At 42.1% G+C, this 16,527-nt stretch overlaps 2 protein-coding genes across 10 annotated transcripts in view; one reads left to right on the top strand and one right to left on the bottom strand.

Moving 5' to 3' along the window:
* PCMT1 (protein-L-isoaspartate (D-aspartate) O-methyltransferase) overlaps positions 1-1,818 on the bottom strand; it is a 34,917-nt gene extending 33,099 nt beyond the window's left edge. For 3 of the 9 annotated variants that reach the window (XR_013999069.1, XR_013999070.1, XR_013999071.1), the window contains exon 1: positions 1,305-1,616. Coding sequence is in view for 3 of the 9 variants with exons in the window: in XM_081140893.1 (XP_080997019.1) it covers positions 1,305-1,545 (241 nt within the window). In the remaining 6 variants the exon portion in view is untranslated. Of the gene's footprint in view, positions 1-1,304 lie in introns of all 9 variants that reach the window. The other 6 variants (XR_013999066.1, XR_013999067.1, XR_013999068.1 and 3 more) reach the window with 6 other exon arrangements.
* A 1,800-nt stretch (positions 1,819-3,618) lies between these two features.
* On the top strand, positions 3,619-14,672 carry NUP43 (nucleoporin 43). Its single transcript, XM_081140681.1, has 8 exons — positions 3,619-3,808; positions 4,130-4,252; positions 5,060-5,137; positions 6,271-6,451; positions 7,738-7,873; positions 8,556-8,707; positions 10,742-10,864; positions 12,122-14,672. The coding sequence occupies exons 1-8, from the start codon at positions 3,689-3,691 to the stop codon at positions 12,349-12,351; spliced, it is 1,143 nt and encodes a 380-aa protein (XP_080996807.1). The 5' UTR covers positions 3,619-3,688; the 3' UTR covers positions 12,352-14,672.
* Positions 14,673-16,527: the final 1,855 nt, after the last annotated feature.

Raw genomic sequence — 16,527 nt, 5'->3', positions numbered from 1 at the left:
CCTCCGTAAAGTGAATACTGACAACGCTTGACAGAATTTTAAAATCTAAACATTCTCCATTATTAAACACTAAGGCCACCATTTCCAAGTTTTAAATGCTGTTTTTCAAAAAAGTCAAATGGCTAATATTAATTACTAACCATGTGTCAGATGGTGTTATATATTTCTGTCACCCATCTTGGTATTCCTAGCACAGGTCCAACTGTATAAAGTACATTTAGTTGGAATTTATGAGGGGAAAAAAAAGGAATGAGTATTAAGTTCTTTGAGTGGATTCAGATATATCTTTAAAAAGTCCCAGAGGTTACAAATTTGTTTTAGGAAACATGACAAATACATGAAAAACTAAAAAAAAACTATGACAATTAAAAATACCATGTGTCAGGATATGATTATTTGCAAAGTTAGTGGCCAAGGGAGTGAAATAAATTCTGACCACAGTGAGTGAGCATATTCAGACCGCGGTCCTCCAGGTCTCCAGACCCCACGGCAACACTGTATTTCGATTTAAAAAAAGAAAGTGACACAGCACTCGTCCCACCCTAAAATTGCCATCAGAGGAAGGAATACAATAATTAAAGAGAATGATACAAAGAAACTTCCACACAAGGCTTTCCAAGCATATGGTAGTCCTGAAGTTAGAGCATTGCACGCACACAACAGTTTACGCACCCCGAGCTCTCCACGGGCTCCTGAAATACAAGTCTCCCGGGAACAGCATCCCCCCACCAGTTCCTCCTCCGCCCCCCACGAAGCTTTCCACTGGACAGCGCCCCAGAAATTTCTCCCAGCATCCGCAGTGACAATACTCTCATCTTCCCCGCCCTGCCCTCGCCGGTATCAGACCGCGGCATCTCCCTCCAGGGGAAAAAACGGAGGGCGGGGGAGAGAGCTCGCGGCGAGGTCGGGGCCGGGCGCGAGGGGCCGGGGTGCAGCGCCCTCGGTTGCAGCCCAGCGTCTCCCGGGCCAGGCCGACACCTCCCCGCCCCGGGTGCACGCCCCTCGCCCGCGCGGCCGGCGGACTCGGGTGACAGCCCGCCACCTGCGCCGCGCCCCCCCCAGGCTCCCGGGGACACGCGGGCCCCCGCCCCGCCGGCCGCCGCGCCGAGCCCTCTCTCTCCCCTCCCAGCCCGCGTCGCCGATGAGTGACAGGTCCCGGGGGACGCGATCGCGGGCGCACGCCGTTCGGGGCGGCTGGTGCAGTCCTGCGCCGAAGCCCTCCAGCGGGCGCGGCGGCGCGGACACCACCGCCGGCCGCCCGGGGCCTGTCCCGGCTGCCCCACGCCGGCGGGGGTGGCACTTACTGCGGAGATTGTGGATGAGCTCCGAGTGGCTGGCGCCGCCGGATTTCCAGGCCATCGCTAAGCACACCCGGAGCAGGTACAGGACAGCCTTCAGCGCGGCGACGGTGCCCAGCAGCTTCCCCAAGAGTGAGACCACCTCCCACACGGTCACCGCCCCGCTCGCGTCCCCGCCGTTGCCGCCGTTTCCGCCGCTGGGACTACCGTCTGAAACTCCGCCCCCCGTATCCCCCGCGAGGCGCATGCGCTCTGTCCGCGCGGCCTAGGGTGCGGCTGGGGGGGCCGGAAGCGGGGGTGGCCCCGAGCCCGCGGCCCGCGCGGGTGGCTTGCTGCGGCTGCGGGGGGCGGGAGGCGAGGCGGGGTCGGGGCCGCAGCGCGGTGACCCCTACGAGGCCTCGGGCCGCGGACCACCGCCTTGCCGCTGACCCCGCGGCCGGCCGGGCGCTGGGCTGCGGCTCTGGTCGCCCGGCGCGGTGGCGGGGCCGCCCTGTCCCTCCGCTGCGGGTGGTGACTCCGCAGCCGCCGATGGGTCAGCTGTTGCGAGCGGCGGGTCTGCTCCTATAGCCGTCCAGCTTGTTAGATGGTGGGCTTCCTCCGCGCTGCCTCACCCAACCCCGCGGCGTTATATTTAGGTCGGTTAGAGTCAGGGCTCCCTATGGCAGAGCCTGAATAATCTTCCTATAAGCTCGGGAGGGCAAAGGCCGCCTTGACCCCGAGTTCTCCAGCCTCTGGCTTTGCGACGAGTACATCCGTGTTGGGTTAGCAGAGACTTCGGAGATCCTGGTTTGTTCTCAGCGATAAAGAACAAAGTCGGAGAGTGGAAGAATACATGACATATGGGGCGGGGGTGGGGGAGGCGCTTTACTTGTTACAATAATGCAGATGGTGAACGATACTGTATCCTACGTCGAGCGTGTGATTCTCCCAACGCAGGTGTGCATTTTCAGCAAATGAAGCCTCACAGGTTCCACCGTTAGACTGCACACCAGCCTTTTAGCTGCCAGCTGTGCAAGACAATGAGAAGCCGAAAGGGAACGAGCCTGTCGCACCCGACTTGCCGATTCCTAATCGGAACTGAGGCTGACAGAATGCAGTCATCATGTAGCCCAATAAACTTTTAAGGGAGAAAAAGCTATGTCAAGACATCTATGCTACTGCGTCGGCAGCTAGATCCAAATTCTAATTCTCACGAGATTTTGTCGTACGTGACGCTCAGCCTACTTCCAACCCGAAATACACGTTCCCTATTTTCTGGGATTCAAAGACCATAAATGAAACCACACTTGAAACGGTGTTCTGCATTAGGAACCAAATTGTCAGTTTGGGACTATTCATTTAATCTCTCTGCAGCTTCCTGATGGTCTTCTATTTACAACAAAACAAACAAAACTAGCCTCAATCCTCTATAAGACCTGATATCTCTCTAAAGCTGACAGCCAGCGCACCGTTATGAGTCTCGTATCAAGGAGATTTTTTTTTTTTAAAGAGTAAGTCATACCTCTTGTATGCAATAGGATCTACATTCTAATTGGGGATCTGCATCAAAAGAAAACTAGCAACAGAGGGCAAATTTTAAGTGCTATTAGTGGTCTAAATATCAAGTGCTCTTTTTATTTAGATCATGGGCTAATCTAATCAAGAAAAGACATGGGAAGGGACAGGTCCTGAAAAGAAGGGTAGGATTCTGAGGACAGAGGAGTATAAGGGCATTAAAGGTGTAATCAAAAGCACAGAAAGAACCTACGGCACGGACTTCTGGGCTGTCAACGCTACATATCAAACTCATTCTTGATTATATGCAGAAATGACTTGAGGGAGGTTACACAGCTAGGCAATGGTCGTGAAAACCAGCACTGGAGTCTTCAGAATTCCCACTCCAGGCTCCGACAGTGTGTGGTGACAGCTTTGAAGCAAAGGGTTTCTTTGGGAGGCAAAGAGGGAGAAGTTTAGAATAAATAAGCTGGTGTGAGAATTTAAAGGTTGGGACTCTTCTGTGCGCCGCGAAATGCAAAACAACGCTCGTGCGTGGTGGCTCCTAGGCGGTTTCTCGTACATTGATTTTGTTTTGATCTTGCTCTTGCATTTGTTTAAATTGCACAATTATTCCACAAATGCGTTGTGTCAGTGTTCCTATACTGATTCTGCAGATTAGGGGCAGAGCGTACGGAACAAGGACCTGCACGCTGTTGTTGCCTCTGTTCCTAAACTCTTCGGAGAGGAAGGGAAGTTCCTGCGCTTGGCGGCCCGCGCTGGCCGCGGAGGAGAATTGGCCCTCCGCAGCCACCGTCGGCCGCGTCGGGTCCGTCCAATCAGGGCTCGGCGGAAAGGGGCGGGGCCGAGAGGCGCGCGCTGCGCATCTCGCCGTGTCTGCCGCGGGCGATTCGGGCATGGAGGAAATTTATGCTAAGTTTGTGTCTCAGAAAATCAACAAAACCCGCTGGCGACCGGTCCCTGCGGGGAGCTTGCAGACCGCGGAGACCTTCGCTACGGGCTCTTGGGACAATGAGGTACCCCCCCACTCCCGGGCCGGGGAGCCCCCGCCTCCTCCCACCCTCCCGGAACCGCGCCCCGGCCTCCCGCGCGCGAATTCTCTCGCCCTTTCGATCCTGTCGCCGTCCTCCGTCCCCCCGAGTCCCCATCTGGGCCTCGGTTGCCTTGTCCCCCCCAGAGTCACCGACGGTGTTTCTGAGCCTCGATTCCCGTTGTGTTCGGATTGGCCCCGTACCGTCCCCGTTATTCTGAGCGAGGTTGTTGGACGGCAATACACATTTTAACTTTCGAGAGTTTAACGTGTGTTTCATCTCAAGAGAAAACTTTCTGCTTTCCAGGAAAACTGTGTCTTGCTGTGGTCTATCGGAGATTTGGGGAACTTGGACCCCGATGGAGGGTTCGACGGCGACCATCAGCTGCTGTGCGGCGCCCGGCACTGTGGTGACGTCATGGACTTACAGGTAGGTCTGCGTGAGCCCCCAGAGCCGAGCGCTTGAGAGCCGAGCCTGACGCGCTTAGGGACGCAGAGGACCTTAGAGGGCGTCCAGGCTCGCCCGGGTTTACGGGAAGCCGAGGTCTGCGTAGGTTGTGAATTTCTAGCATAAGAAACTCAGTGGCCGGATCGGGACTGGGGCAGGGCATGCGGATTCAGTCTTGGTTTTTAATCTTTTTTTTTTTTTTTTTTAAAGAAATTATCTACTGGGTGTTAAGCACTGTTTTGGAAACTACATAAGTTGATTTAATTCTCTTTGTATGCTCCTGAGTCAGCTGTCGTTCTGTCTGTTTTACCCACGAGAAAACTGACAGTAAGACCTTTTGAGCTCGTACAGTGTGAGGGATACTCTGCAAGGGAACGTGCGTATTTTTGCTCTTTTATTACTCAGCCCCCTAAGGGATTAGTTCCCCCCTTGTAAAGGTTTGTCTAGGCTTCGGCAGTGTAACTTGGAGTTAGGTTTTTAAACCTTGGTCTGTGTGACTTCAAAGTCCCTGCATTTTCTTCTATAGAAAGTTGCCTCTCTGTGGGAATGATACTTTTCTAAAGCTTTATGGTAATGGCCCAAAATTAATTAAATCGATTATAGATGAGTGAGTTTAAGGAAATAAAATTGTTATTTATTTTTACCTTCAGATCCATCCTTATATTTTGTTTGCTTAGCATTTAGAGGCCCTTTGCATTTTAACATTGTTATTACTGCTAATTAAGTCAAACAAATGGGCTTTCTCCCTACTATTTCTGAATCTGTAACAAGCAGGAATTTTCTACTTAGTTTTTCGACCAGGAAAGAATTGTAGCTGCTTCATCAACAGGATGTGTAACAGTTTTCCTTCATCGTCCAAATAACCAGGTAAAGAAATTTTTTTTGAAAACTGAATTTGTATTTTCATTATTTTTAGGAATGCTTCAAGAAGACTGTACTTAATAATGACACAAATAATAAAATTTTATAGTCTCAAAACATGGAGGAGAAAAGTATTGTTATGTTACCCATCTTTTAATAGATTAATTCTAGAACCATGTTGGTGTGAACTTCTATTGAAATTGGGATATCGCTTAAATTCTATTAGTTTAGACCTAACAATATAGTATTCTGGCAAGTAATTTTTCTGTAATTCTCTCCTTTAAGTTCTTATTCTGGTTTTGAAGAAAGAGCACCTTCTAGCTCAGGTATCATGAGAAAGGACAGGAATGGCTACTTTGCTTCTGTGGCTAGAACCTCCTTTTTAATTAGAAGAGAGAATACTCTGTACGAAGACTTGACATTTTTTCTTTTTTTAAAATTGAGTTTATTGAGGTGACGTTGGTTAATAAAATTATATAGGTTTCAGGGGGTACAGTTCCACAGTACATCATTTGTACATTGTATTGTGTGTTCACCTCCCCAAGTCGAATCTCCTTCTATCACCATTGACATGTTTTCAATGCTTTCTTGTGTGCCAAAGCCCAAGAGTGCTGACCTTCACTGGGTAGCGGTGAGGGCGATCCTTTACAATAGCCCCACTTGTAATAGGTTAAAGTTGCTAGAAGAGAGTGCTTACTTAGGTTTTGGAATTAATAAAGGTCACCTTGCTTATACGCATGCCTAGAAAATATCAGACCAAGATTTTATTGTTTTTCTTAATGGAGTTATTTAGAAAGCACTGTAGAGAATTATTTCTTAGATGTAGGCCAATTCCCTAAAGAATTTAAAGTTGATTTGAACACACAACTACTTGATACCTAAAAACCATTTCTTTAGTTTGAGATGAGATAAGTTTGGGATATTTTTGAACAATATTCCTTTAGAATCTAATCCAGTGTATACAGAGCTTTGATGGAAGTAGGTTCTGGACTTTCATATTTGGAAATATAAAGGAAAAAGGAGAGAGTGGTTTCCTAGAAGGGTGTGAAAGAGAATTTTAAAACACTCTTTAGTTGGAGAAAAGTGCTAGTTTTTAGGACTTTGCTTTGATTGATTGCATCCTTGTTTCTGACTCCTAGACTCTGTCAGTTGGCCAGCAGTGGACAGCAGCTCACTACCACTCGGGTCCAGGCAGCCCTTCCTGTAGCAGTGCACCATGTACAGGTGTTGTGTGTAGCAGCCCAGAGATTGTCACAGTTGGAGAAGATGGTCGAATAAATCTCTTCAGAGTTGATCACAAGGAAGCTGTGAGAACTATAGGTAAGAAAAAGCATCTTTTTTTTTTTTTTTTTTGGTCCACATAGGAATTGAGCACCTACCTTGCAGGTAGGTATAGCTTAAGTAGGTACAGTGCTAGGTTTTTGAAGGATATAAAAATATACAAAGCAGAATCCCTTTATCAAGATATTTGGCTGGTGTGGGTTATTGGATAAAGAATTGAGGGGCAGGTGACAATTAATTCAATCAAGGTTCTAGACCACAAATAACTAAAAGATGGCACACCTGACAAAGGGAATAGTGTGGAGGCAGGGTAAGGCCATTTAGAGAATGACAGAAGGTATAGTTTGACCTTACTTTAGATACTTATGTAGAGAGGTGAGAGATGAAGCAAAGAAGGTAAATTGGGGCCAGGTTGTGAAGAGTCTAATGCATAGCCATTGAGGTTACATTTTGTTAGGTGGCAGCTAAGGAGCCGCTGAAAAGTTTGAGTAAGCAAGTGATGTACTTCCTGTTGTGCTTTAGAAGGATTATTGTAGTGTAATAATTCTCAACTATGTTTCACAAAGACTTTCCTGAGGAGATTTTTAATAGCCCACCAACCTGGACCTGAATCAGAACCTCTATGGATTGAACTTATGAATCAGTTTTTATGTCGTTTATTATCATTTTTAGTTCTGAGGAGCATCACTTGTTTAAGGACCATTGCCTGGTGGTAGTTTGCAGGAGTGTGACAAAAGTCTATAAGTATATGCTAAATTATGTGGTCTAAGTTAAACACTGTAGGAAGAAGGAAAGGACCGTTATAATAATCTTCAAGGACTCATGGAGGAGAGAGTTGGTGAGGATAAGGTTGGATAAATTTGAGATGAGTCAGCAGAATAATACAAGGTCAGAATGAGCTCTGTAGGAAGCACTGGGGTTTGACCCAATAGAATGAATGGAGGTTCTGGGTTAAGCACTAGTCAGAAATAAAATTGCATATAGAAGAGCTTGAGTGGGTATCTCAGAAATGGGGAATAACAATCTTCAGTGGAAATAGAGAACTACATATGTAAAAACTCAGCCTTGTCTTTGCAAAACAGCTCAGGTGTCCTGTGAGTGATATCATTTTTCTATCATAGGAGAGTTCATTTTAACACATATATTACTGTATGTTTTTTATAGAGATTAAAGCGTGACCTATTTAAAATTTCACTTGTAATGTTTCAATAAAAAGAACACGATTAAAAAATTTAAAAATAATAATTAGAAAAACCCCACGTGATTTAAGATTTTCATGGCACAGGGGACCCATTAACACACATTACTGTTTTCTTAATTTATAGACAATGCAGATAGCAGTACACTCCATGCGGTAACCTTCCTTCGAACTCCTGAGATTCTTACAGTAAATTCAATTGGACAGTTAAAAATATGGGATTTCAGACAACAAGGAAATGAGCCCTCTCAGATATTATCACTGTAAGTTTTGATTTGTAATTTCAGTAGTATAATGCAAAATTAATTTGTTCAATCAGTTATAGCAATTGACTTTAAACCATAATATATTTTAATTGCATTTTAAAAGAATAATCCCTGTTTAAATTTGATAAAGCAAGTACAGTTTGATGGGTTTGATACTACCATGCTACATTTAGTAGGCATTTTCTGTCTTGATTCAGAGATATCCTTTCTTCTGGAAGGATCATATTTCTTATTTGAAAACAGTGATAAATTAAAGCTGAATTGAATTACTTCTGATTTTTATCGAACCCACAACCTGACTGGGAATTGAACCCATGATCGTTTGATGTACGGGAGGACACGCCACCCAAATGAGCCACACCAGCGTATGCTATAATGTTTTTTAAAAGCCAAGAAATGGAAATGGAAATGTGTTTTTCACATCATGCCATCAGATTATCTTGCTCCCTATGCCTCCAAAATTGAAGAGAGAATGAATAACTTTGGCCTTACCCACCCCCCTTTCTAATATTTAGAAGTATATTTAATGTAGTCAGTTTTTGGACATGATTTAAAATCAGCCAGCAGCTCTAGCCACAAAGTTATCATTTAGTTACTAGAATGAAACATGTTTCATGGGTTATGCAAAGATAAACTCTACTTTACAACATACTTGATGTTATTGTATCTCCCATAAAAGGTCTGGTGACCGAGTGCCACTCCACTGTGTTGATAGACATCCCAACCAGCAGCATGTTGTAGCTACTGGTGGCCAGGATGGAATGTTGAGTATTTGGGATGTTAGACAAGGTACTATGCCTGTGTCTCTGCTGAAGGCTCATGAAGCTGAAAGTAAGTGTTACGGAGATACATACTTTTTTGTTGGGTGAGTTATATGATGTATTGTAAGTAGCTCTCCATAATGGTACATATGGATCGTCTTGCATCATAGATTTTAAAACTGGTAACTGTCAAATTGTTCTACATAAAAATAATTTCAGCTTATATGGCCATGCTCAATGTGTGACAATGCCCTTTACCCATGCAAACAAGCTATTATTTTTAATATTTCCAATCTGTGTGTTCTTCAATTTGCTATTTTGCCTTTTTTCTTTTAACAGGAACAGTAGATACTGGTTTTTGTCTTTTTGCTTGTCTTCTGATATTGGTGGGGGGTTTTTTGGCTAGACAGAATTTTTTTTTTTATATCTCACCCAAATATATGTTTTATAGATTTTAAAGAGAGGAAGGGGGAGAGAGAGAGAAACATCAATTGGTTGCCTCCCTACTCGCCCTGACTGGGGATCAAACCTGAAATCTTTTTGGTGTATGGAACAACACTCCAATTAACAGCCACCCGGGGCTGGACAGAAATTTTTCGTTATATGACCATTGTCTTTGATGTCATGACAGAGTGGATTATGGTTTTAAATTCTGACTTAAGTTTGTATTGATGCTTGAATAAAAGTACAAAAGGACAAACATTATACCAGTATTGCAACTTCTGTTCAATAAGTTTCACATTATTACCTTGGAAAGATAAATGACTTTTAAGTTTATATGTAAGGTAAAGCAAATAAAAGCATAGAAAATTTTGTCTCTCCAATTTATAGCTGTGCCCAGGAAAATAAATGAATGCAAAGGAATAGGATATGCCCTCATAGAGTCTGATGTTGGTTAACCCGGTGGTAATAGAATTACAAACTTTCAGGTCTCCTCTTACCAGCCCCCTGTTAACTGTATTGTTATGCAGTAAACACAAATGTAATGGATTCTAATGTATTACCTTGAATTCATCCTGACTTTTGGCTAGAAATGAAATAAGATGTTTTACAGAGCTTTGTTTTCTAATTTGAAAATAAATACCTAAGAATCTAGATTTGGGCATTTGTTTGTGGCTCTTGAGGTTGTTTTGCTTCACTTTGTTTTAATGAAACAGTATGAATGCACTTTATACAGGGACTCACCCAGAACACATTCCTTTCCTGCTAAGGAAGGTAATTTTTGTTTTGTTTTGTCACGTGATGTTTAATTGTGGTTAAGTGTCAGAATGAAAATTGCCAGCTTGCAGACATGTGCCTTGCATTTTTTATGTTACCCCCCGGGCACTTTCTATGCTGCCTCTTTAAGGTCATCTAACCCAGAATCACAGAGCCCTTGTCCACAGACAACTTGTTTTACCTGCATGCTGCAGAGAACTTCCTAAGGCACCCTGGCCAGTCATTGGCTCCCAGATGTCTATTGGCACACAGTGTTCCCTTAAAGTTTAGAGCTTGAGGAGTCCTCAATCCCAAATTGGCTTCTTAAAAGCCCCCCATCTGAGACTGGACCCCAGATTCTTAGAGCATTTCCAGGTTTTGTTTTGCTAGGAGCTTGTTGCTACTTCTGTGATACAGAAGTGTCCAGAGTCCTGGCATGAGCCAAATTGGACTCTGCCTCCTAGAATTTCATTTGTATATTACTTTTATGGTCTTCTCTTTAAGTCTTTACAATAATATAACTTGCATATATTAATAACACAGGAACTGAAAATAAGAGAACTTAAACTAATTTTTAAAAAGTTTTTTTTTTTCCAGAATTATCCCATTGCCATACTTTTACCTTAAAAAAAAAATGTAATAGTTCAAATGATTAACATTTATTTTCATTCTTTTGCTGGCCCAGTATACATGTAGATTTACTTGGCTTCTTTATCCTAGCTACATGTTGTAGCCTTTTGGGGGGTTATAATATGGTTTAATTCTGAAGCCTTTGATTTTTATCACAGACTTGGGGTTTGAAGGTGTGTGATGGAGGTTAATGGGAGATGGTACCTAGAAGAGATAGGGCTTTAATGTTTGTTCAACTAATCTGCACAGCATAAGCTTCTTGGTTCTTGTCTTTTAGTGTGGGAAGTTCACTTTCACCCATCCAACCCCGATCATCTATTTACCTGCTCTGAAGATGGATCCCTGTGGCATTGGGATGCCTCCACAGACGTGCCTGAAAAATCATCACTCTTTCACCAGGGTAAAAGTGGCTTTTTGTTTGTTTTTTGTTTAATTCTCACTCAAGGATATTTTTTCCATTGATACTTTAGAGAGAGTGGAAGGGAGGGCGGGGCAGGAGAGAGAGAAAGAGAAACATTGATCGGTTGCCTCTACTCCAACCTGGGATCAAACCTGTAACCTGGGCATGTCCCCTGACCGGGATTGAACCCATAACCTCTCCATGTATGGGATGACGCTCCAACCAACTGAGCCACACCGGCCAGTGTCACTGTGGCTATTGTATGGAAAATGGACTATGGGGAGAGGAATGGTAAAAGTGGAGGCAGGGAGACCAGGTAGGAGATTAGCACAGTGGTTCTAATAATGTTAATTTCACAGTATTGAAATGTAATGTAAAATATAGGAGTGGTAAAATGAAAAACCAAGGGGAAATCTAAAACTTTTCCAGAAAAAATTGCAGAGAAGTATGGATTATGTAGAGCATGCAGCATGTTTGTACTAACTTCATTTATGGAGAAAATAATAACTCTATCTAAGGATAACTAAGCACTTGGTTTTTACTTACTTCCTCCTCTGCCCCTACTACCTAACATTTGAAATTTTACTGTTTGAAGAACCTTTGTTAGGCTAGAAATAAAGCCATTTACTGTATTCTGTGTCTAGTTTTGTAGGCACAGTGTTAGACACTGTGAAAGGATAAAAAAGTCACCACCTGTGCAGCCTATTAAAAAATACTTAGTTTTGCCAGGCTCAGCGGTTGAGCATGGGTCGGATTCCTGGTCAGGGCACATGCTGGCGTTTTGGGCCGGATCCCCAGGAGGGGGCGCGCAAGAGGCAGGCGATCAATGATGCTTCTATCTCTATATCCCTCTCCCTCTCTCTCTAAAAATCAATAAAAACATATTTATAAAATAAAGGGTAAAAAAAGATCTTAAGAAAGTTGTCTCATTTTATTTTTCCCCATATTTATTCCACTTCTGGCCATTTTGCTACAGTTCTGGCACTTTCCATTAAAGAATGAACAGAGAGACAGGGTCAAAGTAAATCTACTTTGCCTGAAGACTTCAAATTTGATAGGTGTGTTAGCCCATGGAAACTTGAGTATTTAATGTCACCGAATAAAATGGTGATGTGTAGTAATGGAACAACCAGCTGTTGTTCTGAGAATTATACAAGTTTTAAGTCGTCGCCTGTTAAAAATGTCAGTAGAATTTTGGATGTTCACTAATATAAAGTAAGTCCTGAAAGATTTCTCCCCCCTTTGTTTTTCTCCCAGGAGGAAGAAATAGTACTTTTCTGTCTCATAGCATTAGTAACCAGGCTAACGTTCACCAATCTCTCATAAGCTCCTGGCTCAGCACCGATCCTGCAAGAGACCGAATTGAGATCACAAGTTTGCTTCCCAACAGGACTTTGTCTGTGAACAGTTTGGACGTTTTAGGTCCTTGTCTTGTTTGTGGAACCGATGCAGAAGCAATTTATGTTACTAGACAACTTTTTTCATGAAAATATTGTAATTATAAGATTTTAGGTAAAAACATACAATTAGCCCTTAAATTCCAACTTCTGTGCAAATTTTTATTATTGAAAAAGTGTGAAATTTCAGGGGTGGCACCAGTAAACTCCGGCTAATGGCAGTGCTCAGTTTTGGATTTTGTTAGTTGGATATTCCCCAAACAGTTGCAGAATCTGATAGGGGACTGATGGCAAAAGAACTGGAACGAGTGGCAGAGCATCAGCTTCAGAGGGATCCTTGAGTTGGTGAAGACACTGCCTTCAAACACTCCTGGACAGTTGCTGCTCTTCATTTCTGATGTTGTAAGATGCAAATCACCAACGGGTTCCTATCCTTTTTGTCAATGGTATGTGGCATTAGCCAGTGCTAATGTTTATTCTTTTTATTGCAAATCCATTCACATTTTATTTCTTTAATAATTTTAATAAACTTGTCCAGAAAGAATTTAGAACAAAAACCTGACATTTTTTCAGAGGTGAAAATGTTCTGACAGGTCCCTTTATTAGAGTATGTTTGAACAGAACTCTATCAGCTGCTTATACCCAATGAAAAAAAAGAAAAATACATTTTTCCTAAGGATTTTTTATTTTTGTTTAGTTTTATAGTATAGTTGAAAATTGCTGAACTGGACATTGTGCAATAAAATAGAATTTGACATTGATAAGTGAGCCGACTTCCAAACTAAAACTTAATGGGAAGGTGTCCGAGACTAGGGTGCTGGTGTGGGAAGAGGAAAGGATTTTGCCACCTTAATCCTCATCTGAAAGGTTGGTTATTATTACCTACTGTGGTGTTTTAAGACAATAGTATGACATTGTCTTTCCATAGTTAGATTAAATGCATGATTGAAGTGTGTTCACGTACTTTATAATTCCATTAATAGTAATTATGGTAAAATTTTGCTTTTTTCCTGATATTTTCAAATTTTTTATTTTGCTACCTTATCTTAGGGTTTTTTGTTTCTGTTTCTTTGTCAGTATTTAAAAATGGAATACTTATGTGCATCTGCATTTTTATACACATTTTGCTCAAAAATGTCTTATTAAAGATAGTAACTTTGAATTCCAAAGAATCAGAAAGAAAATGTTGCTGATAGGAATTTTTAATCTGTTTATAATTTTATTGCTGGGATCAATTTTTAAGACTTTCTGTTATTACAAAAGTAATTACAGAAAAACAAATAGTCAAAAGAAAATTTTAAGTACTTATAACCTCAGACAATTAAGTCTTTCATATCCTTTTTATCCATCAGTTTGTATAATTTATTTTGTGAAAATGAAATATACATATTTGTAGATGTACATTCCCTACCAGTAAACACACGGGTTCAGTCATATAAACATAGCTATGAATTTTCCTTTGACTTCATATTTCCATTTGTATGACTGTCTTGCTGCAGCCTAAGCTACAGTGGCCCTCTTCATCCAGTACAAGCACCCTCCCATTATAGTTAGTGGGCTAACATTCTTGCTCTGAGTTGAAGACCCTAGCTCCCTTGTGGCATATTTTCCATGTTCTGCCTCCACTTTCATCTGCATTATATGCTGCTGAAAAGTTTGAAGGTTTCATACATGTTAGCACCCTTCTCAGTTTCCAGCAGCGACATACATAATTTCCCTTGGCCATTATAGTAACGGTAGAGGGAAGGAGCCAGACATCTAGGCGTAGAATATTAGCTTGCACTGGAAACAGTTTCAAGTTTGAAGCTTTGCTTTGCTTGGACTAGAAATAGTTTCAAGTTTGAAGCTTTGCTTTGCTTGGACTGGAAACAGTTTTAAGTTTGAAGCTTTGCTTTGCTTTAAGGGTACTTAAAACCATATGTAAAAGAAAGTTCATTTGAATAGTGTTACATTCAATACATTTAATAACAAACATAAGCTTTATGTACTGTAAGTGAAACCTTAATATATGAGTTTGCTCACTGTCACTGCCTTTATTCATGCAACTATCAAATAGTTTTTTTTGAAGGCTGCAGGATCTCAGAGGTGGAAGGCACTTGGGGGGCGTCTCCAACCTAAATCTAATCTCCCTTCCACAGCATTCCCAACAAATTCTCATCCACATATTTGAAAACATTCTATGCAGCTTATCCTCATTTGGACAGCACTAGCTGACCCAGCCATGATGTGTATGTGAGTGGGACTCAGAATCGTCCTGTAAAAAAAAAAAAAAAGAATCATGTTATTGTGGGTTAATAATGATCATGTGAAACTGCTATGAAACAAAGCCCATCACCAATCCATTTATTGAATTTGCATTATGTTGGAGTACTTTATCACAAGATTTCACTAAATAAATGAGTTTTCATATACTGAATTGAAATAGGCTTCCATTTATCTTCTTTTTTCGAGAGCCACAAAAAAATTTTAATACCTCTCATTCAAAAATTCCTCTCATATTCAAAATCACATATTGTAGCTACTTTGGGGTAAAACTTCTCAATCTCTTCAGTGGTTTCTTATGGGCAAGGATTCCTTCCCAGCCTTTCTTGCCCTACTTGGCTAGATCCTGCTTACCCTTCTGGACTCCTTTTAGGTGTCATTTTCTCAAGAAAGCCTTCCTTGGTCTCTGACAATCTGAGTGAAATTGTACTCTTTCTAAAGCCCATTGTGCAGAGCTTATACTGTGCTTAGAGCAGGGTGGTAAGCAGCCTGTCTCCCTCTACTGGACCACATGCTGAAGAGCAAAGCCCATGTCTTAGTGTTGTATTGACAATATTTAATACTATATCTGGTCCATAGTAAGCACTGACTTAGTGCAAACTGAACTGAACTAAATTCACAATCTTGTTTGCCTTTTAAAAATACTCCTATTGCCCAGCCAGGTGTGGCTCAGCGGTTGAGCATCAACCTAGGATCCAGGAGATCACAGTTTGATTCCTGGTCAGGGCACATGCCCGGGTTGTGGGCTTGATCCTCAGTTGGGGGCGTGCAGGAGGCAGCCGGTCAAGATGACTCTCTCATCATTGATGTTTCTATGTCTCTCCCTCTCCCTCTCCCTCCCTCTCCCTGAAAATGAAGATAATTTTTTTAAAAAATTTGAATAAAAATACTCCCATTTTCCAAAGGCCAGCTTTAAAGTATTACTTCCAAAATGAACACTTTTCCAGTTGGTGTCTGCCTCACTTGAGAATGTGATGGAAATCTTATCCTGATTTTGGGTACAGTATCCTTTTGTAATGCTGTCTTAGTTTAATAATTCTGACATTTGTCCAGTTAGACTGCTGACTATTGAACTTAAACTCTTTAAGTTTCCATACATGATACTCCTAAGCCATACTTCCCAACTGACTTAAGGCAGGTGGTTTTGGTCCTTACTGTAGGTCCATCCTTGTTCTAAGAAGACACATTTTATTTCAGTATAGGAAAGAATGAACAATCCCCTCTAAATCTTTTCTTGAGAAGCAAAGTATTTCCAGAATTGCCTCGCATACTTTCTATACTCTCATCCTGTTGGTTAGGAAATAGGTTAAATGGATTGGAGTGCTTAGGCCCACTCCTAAAGTCCTATCAGTGACACATGAATCATTGGTATTTGGCTACAGGCACTGAAATATGTATAAACCAACCTAATTTGTTGACATTCTGCCCCATTTCTCTTATTCACAAGACTATTGTGAGAAAACATCTGTACCATAGCTATCATCCTATAAAAAATTCGGCATAATTGAAAAGTTCCTCATCCTGAGTAACACTTCTGTTTCATAGTATTGTGGAAATGTGCTTTTAATAATCCATTCGAGAATCTTGTCCAAGAAGCATGCTAAGTTCACTACTTACAGTTTGTACCATTTAGGCTTATGGTACCAGTGTGCTATCTGGCTCCCTCTAATTAGATGGTCTGAAGCAATAGCAGTGCTCTTCCTTTACAGATGTGAAACCTAGGGAGATCCAAACTATGACATGCAACTATCGAAACTATTTCGTTGGCATCCTGAACCATGACTGATGTTAAGTGGCAATACAGAACAACTAACAGCTACATCTTCGACTGCAGTCTTCTCAGCATCAAAACAAGCCCCATTTCTCTACGCTGGAGGTGTACATGGAGGGATGTGTGTGGTGAGAAGGGAGGAGAAAGACTAGAATCTAGCTGGCCACATAAAAATTTTCAATTAATTAAAAATAATGTTCAGTTCCAAGCTGTCATGACAACTTTGGGGAACC

The sequence above is a fragment of the Miniopterus schreibersii genome (assembly GCF_964146895.1).
Source record: "Miniopterus schreibersii genome assembly, chromosome: 6".
In the NCBI taxonomy this organism is placed as follows: Eukaryota; Metazoa; Chordata; class Mammalia; order Chiroptera; family Miniopteridae; genus Miniopterus; species Miniopterus schreibersii.
Note: the sequence above shows the minus strand (reverse complement) of the source record. Positions and strands in the feature narration are given on the sequence as shown.

What these genes read in the sequence shown, in the direction of transcription:
- NUP43 (XM_081140681.1), top strand. Translation starts at nt 3,689, where the DNA reads ATGGAGGAAATTTATGCTAAGTTTGTGTCTCAGAAAATCAACAAAACC. An exon ending in CGGGCTCTTGGGACAATGAG is followed by an intron (nt 3,809 to 4,129) that starts GTACCCCCCCAC and finishes TCTGCTTTCCAG; the next exon opens with GAAAACTGTGTCTTGCTGTG. An exon ending in GGAAGCTGTGAGAACTATAG is followed by an intron (nt 6,452 to 7,737) that starts GTAAGAAAAAGC and finishes CTTAATTTATAG; the next exon opens with ACAATGCAGATAGCAGTACA.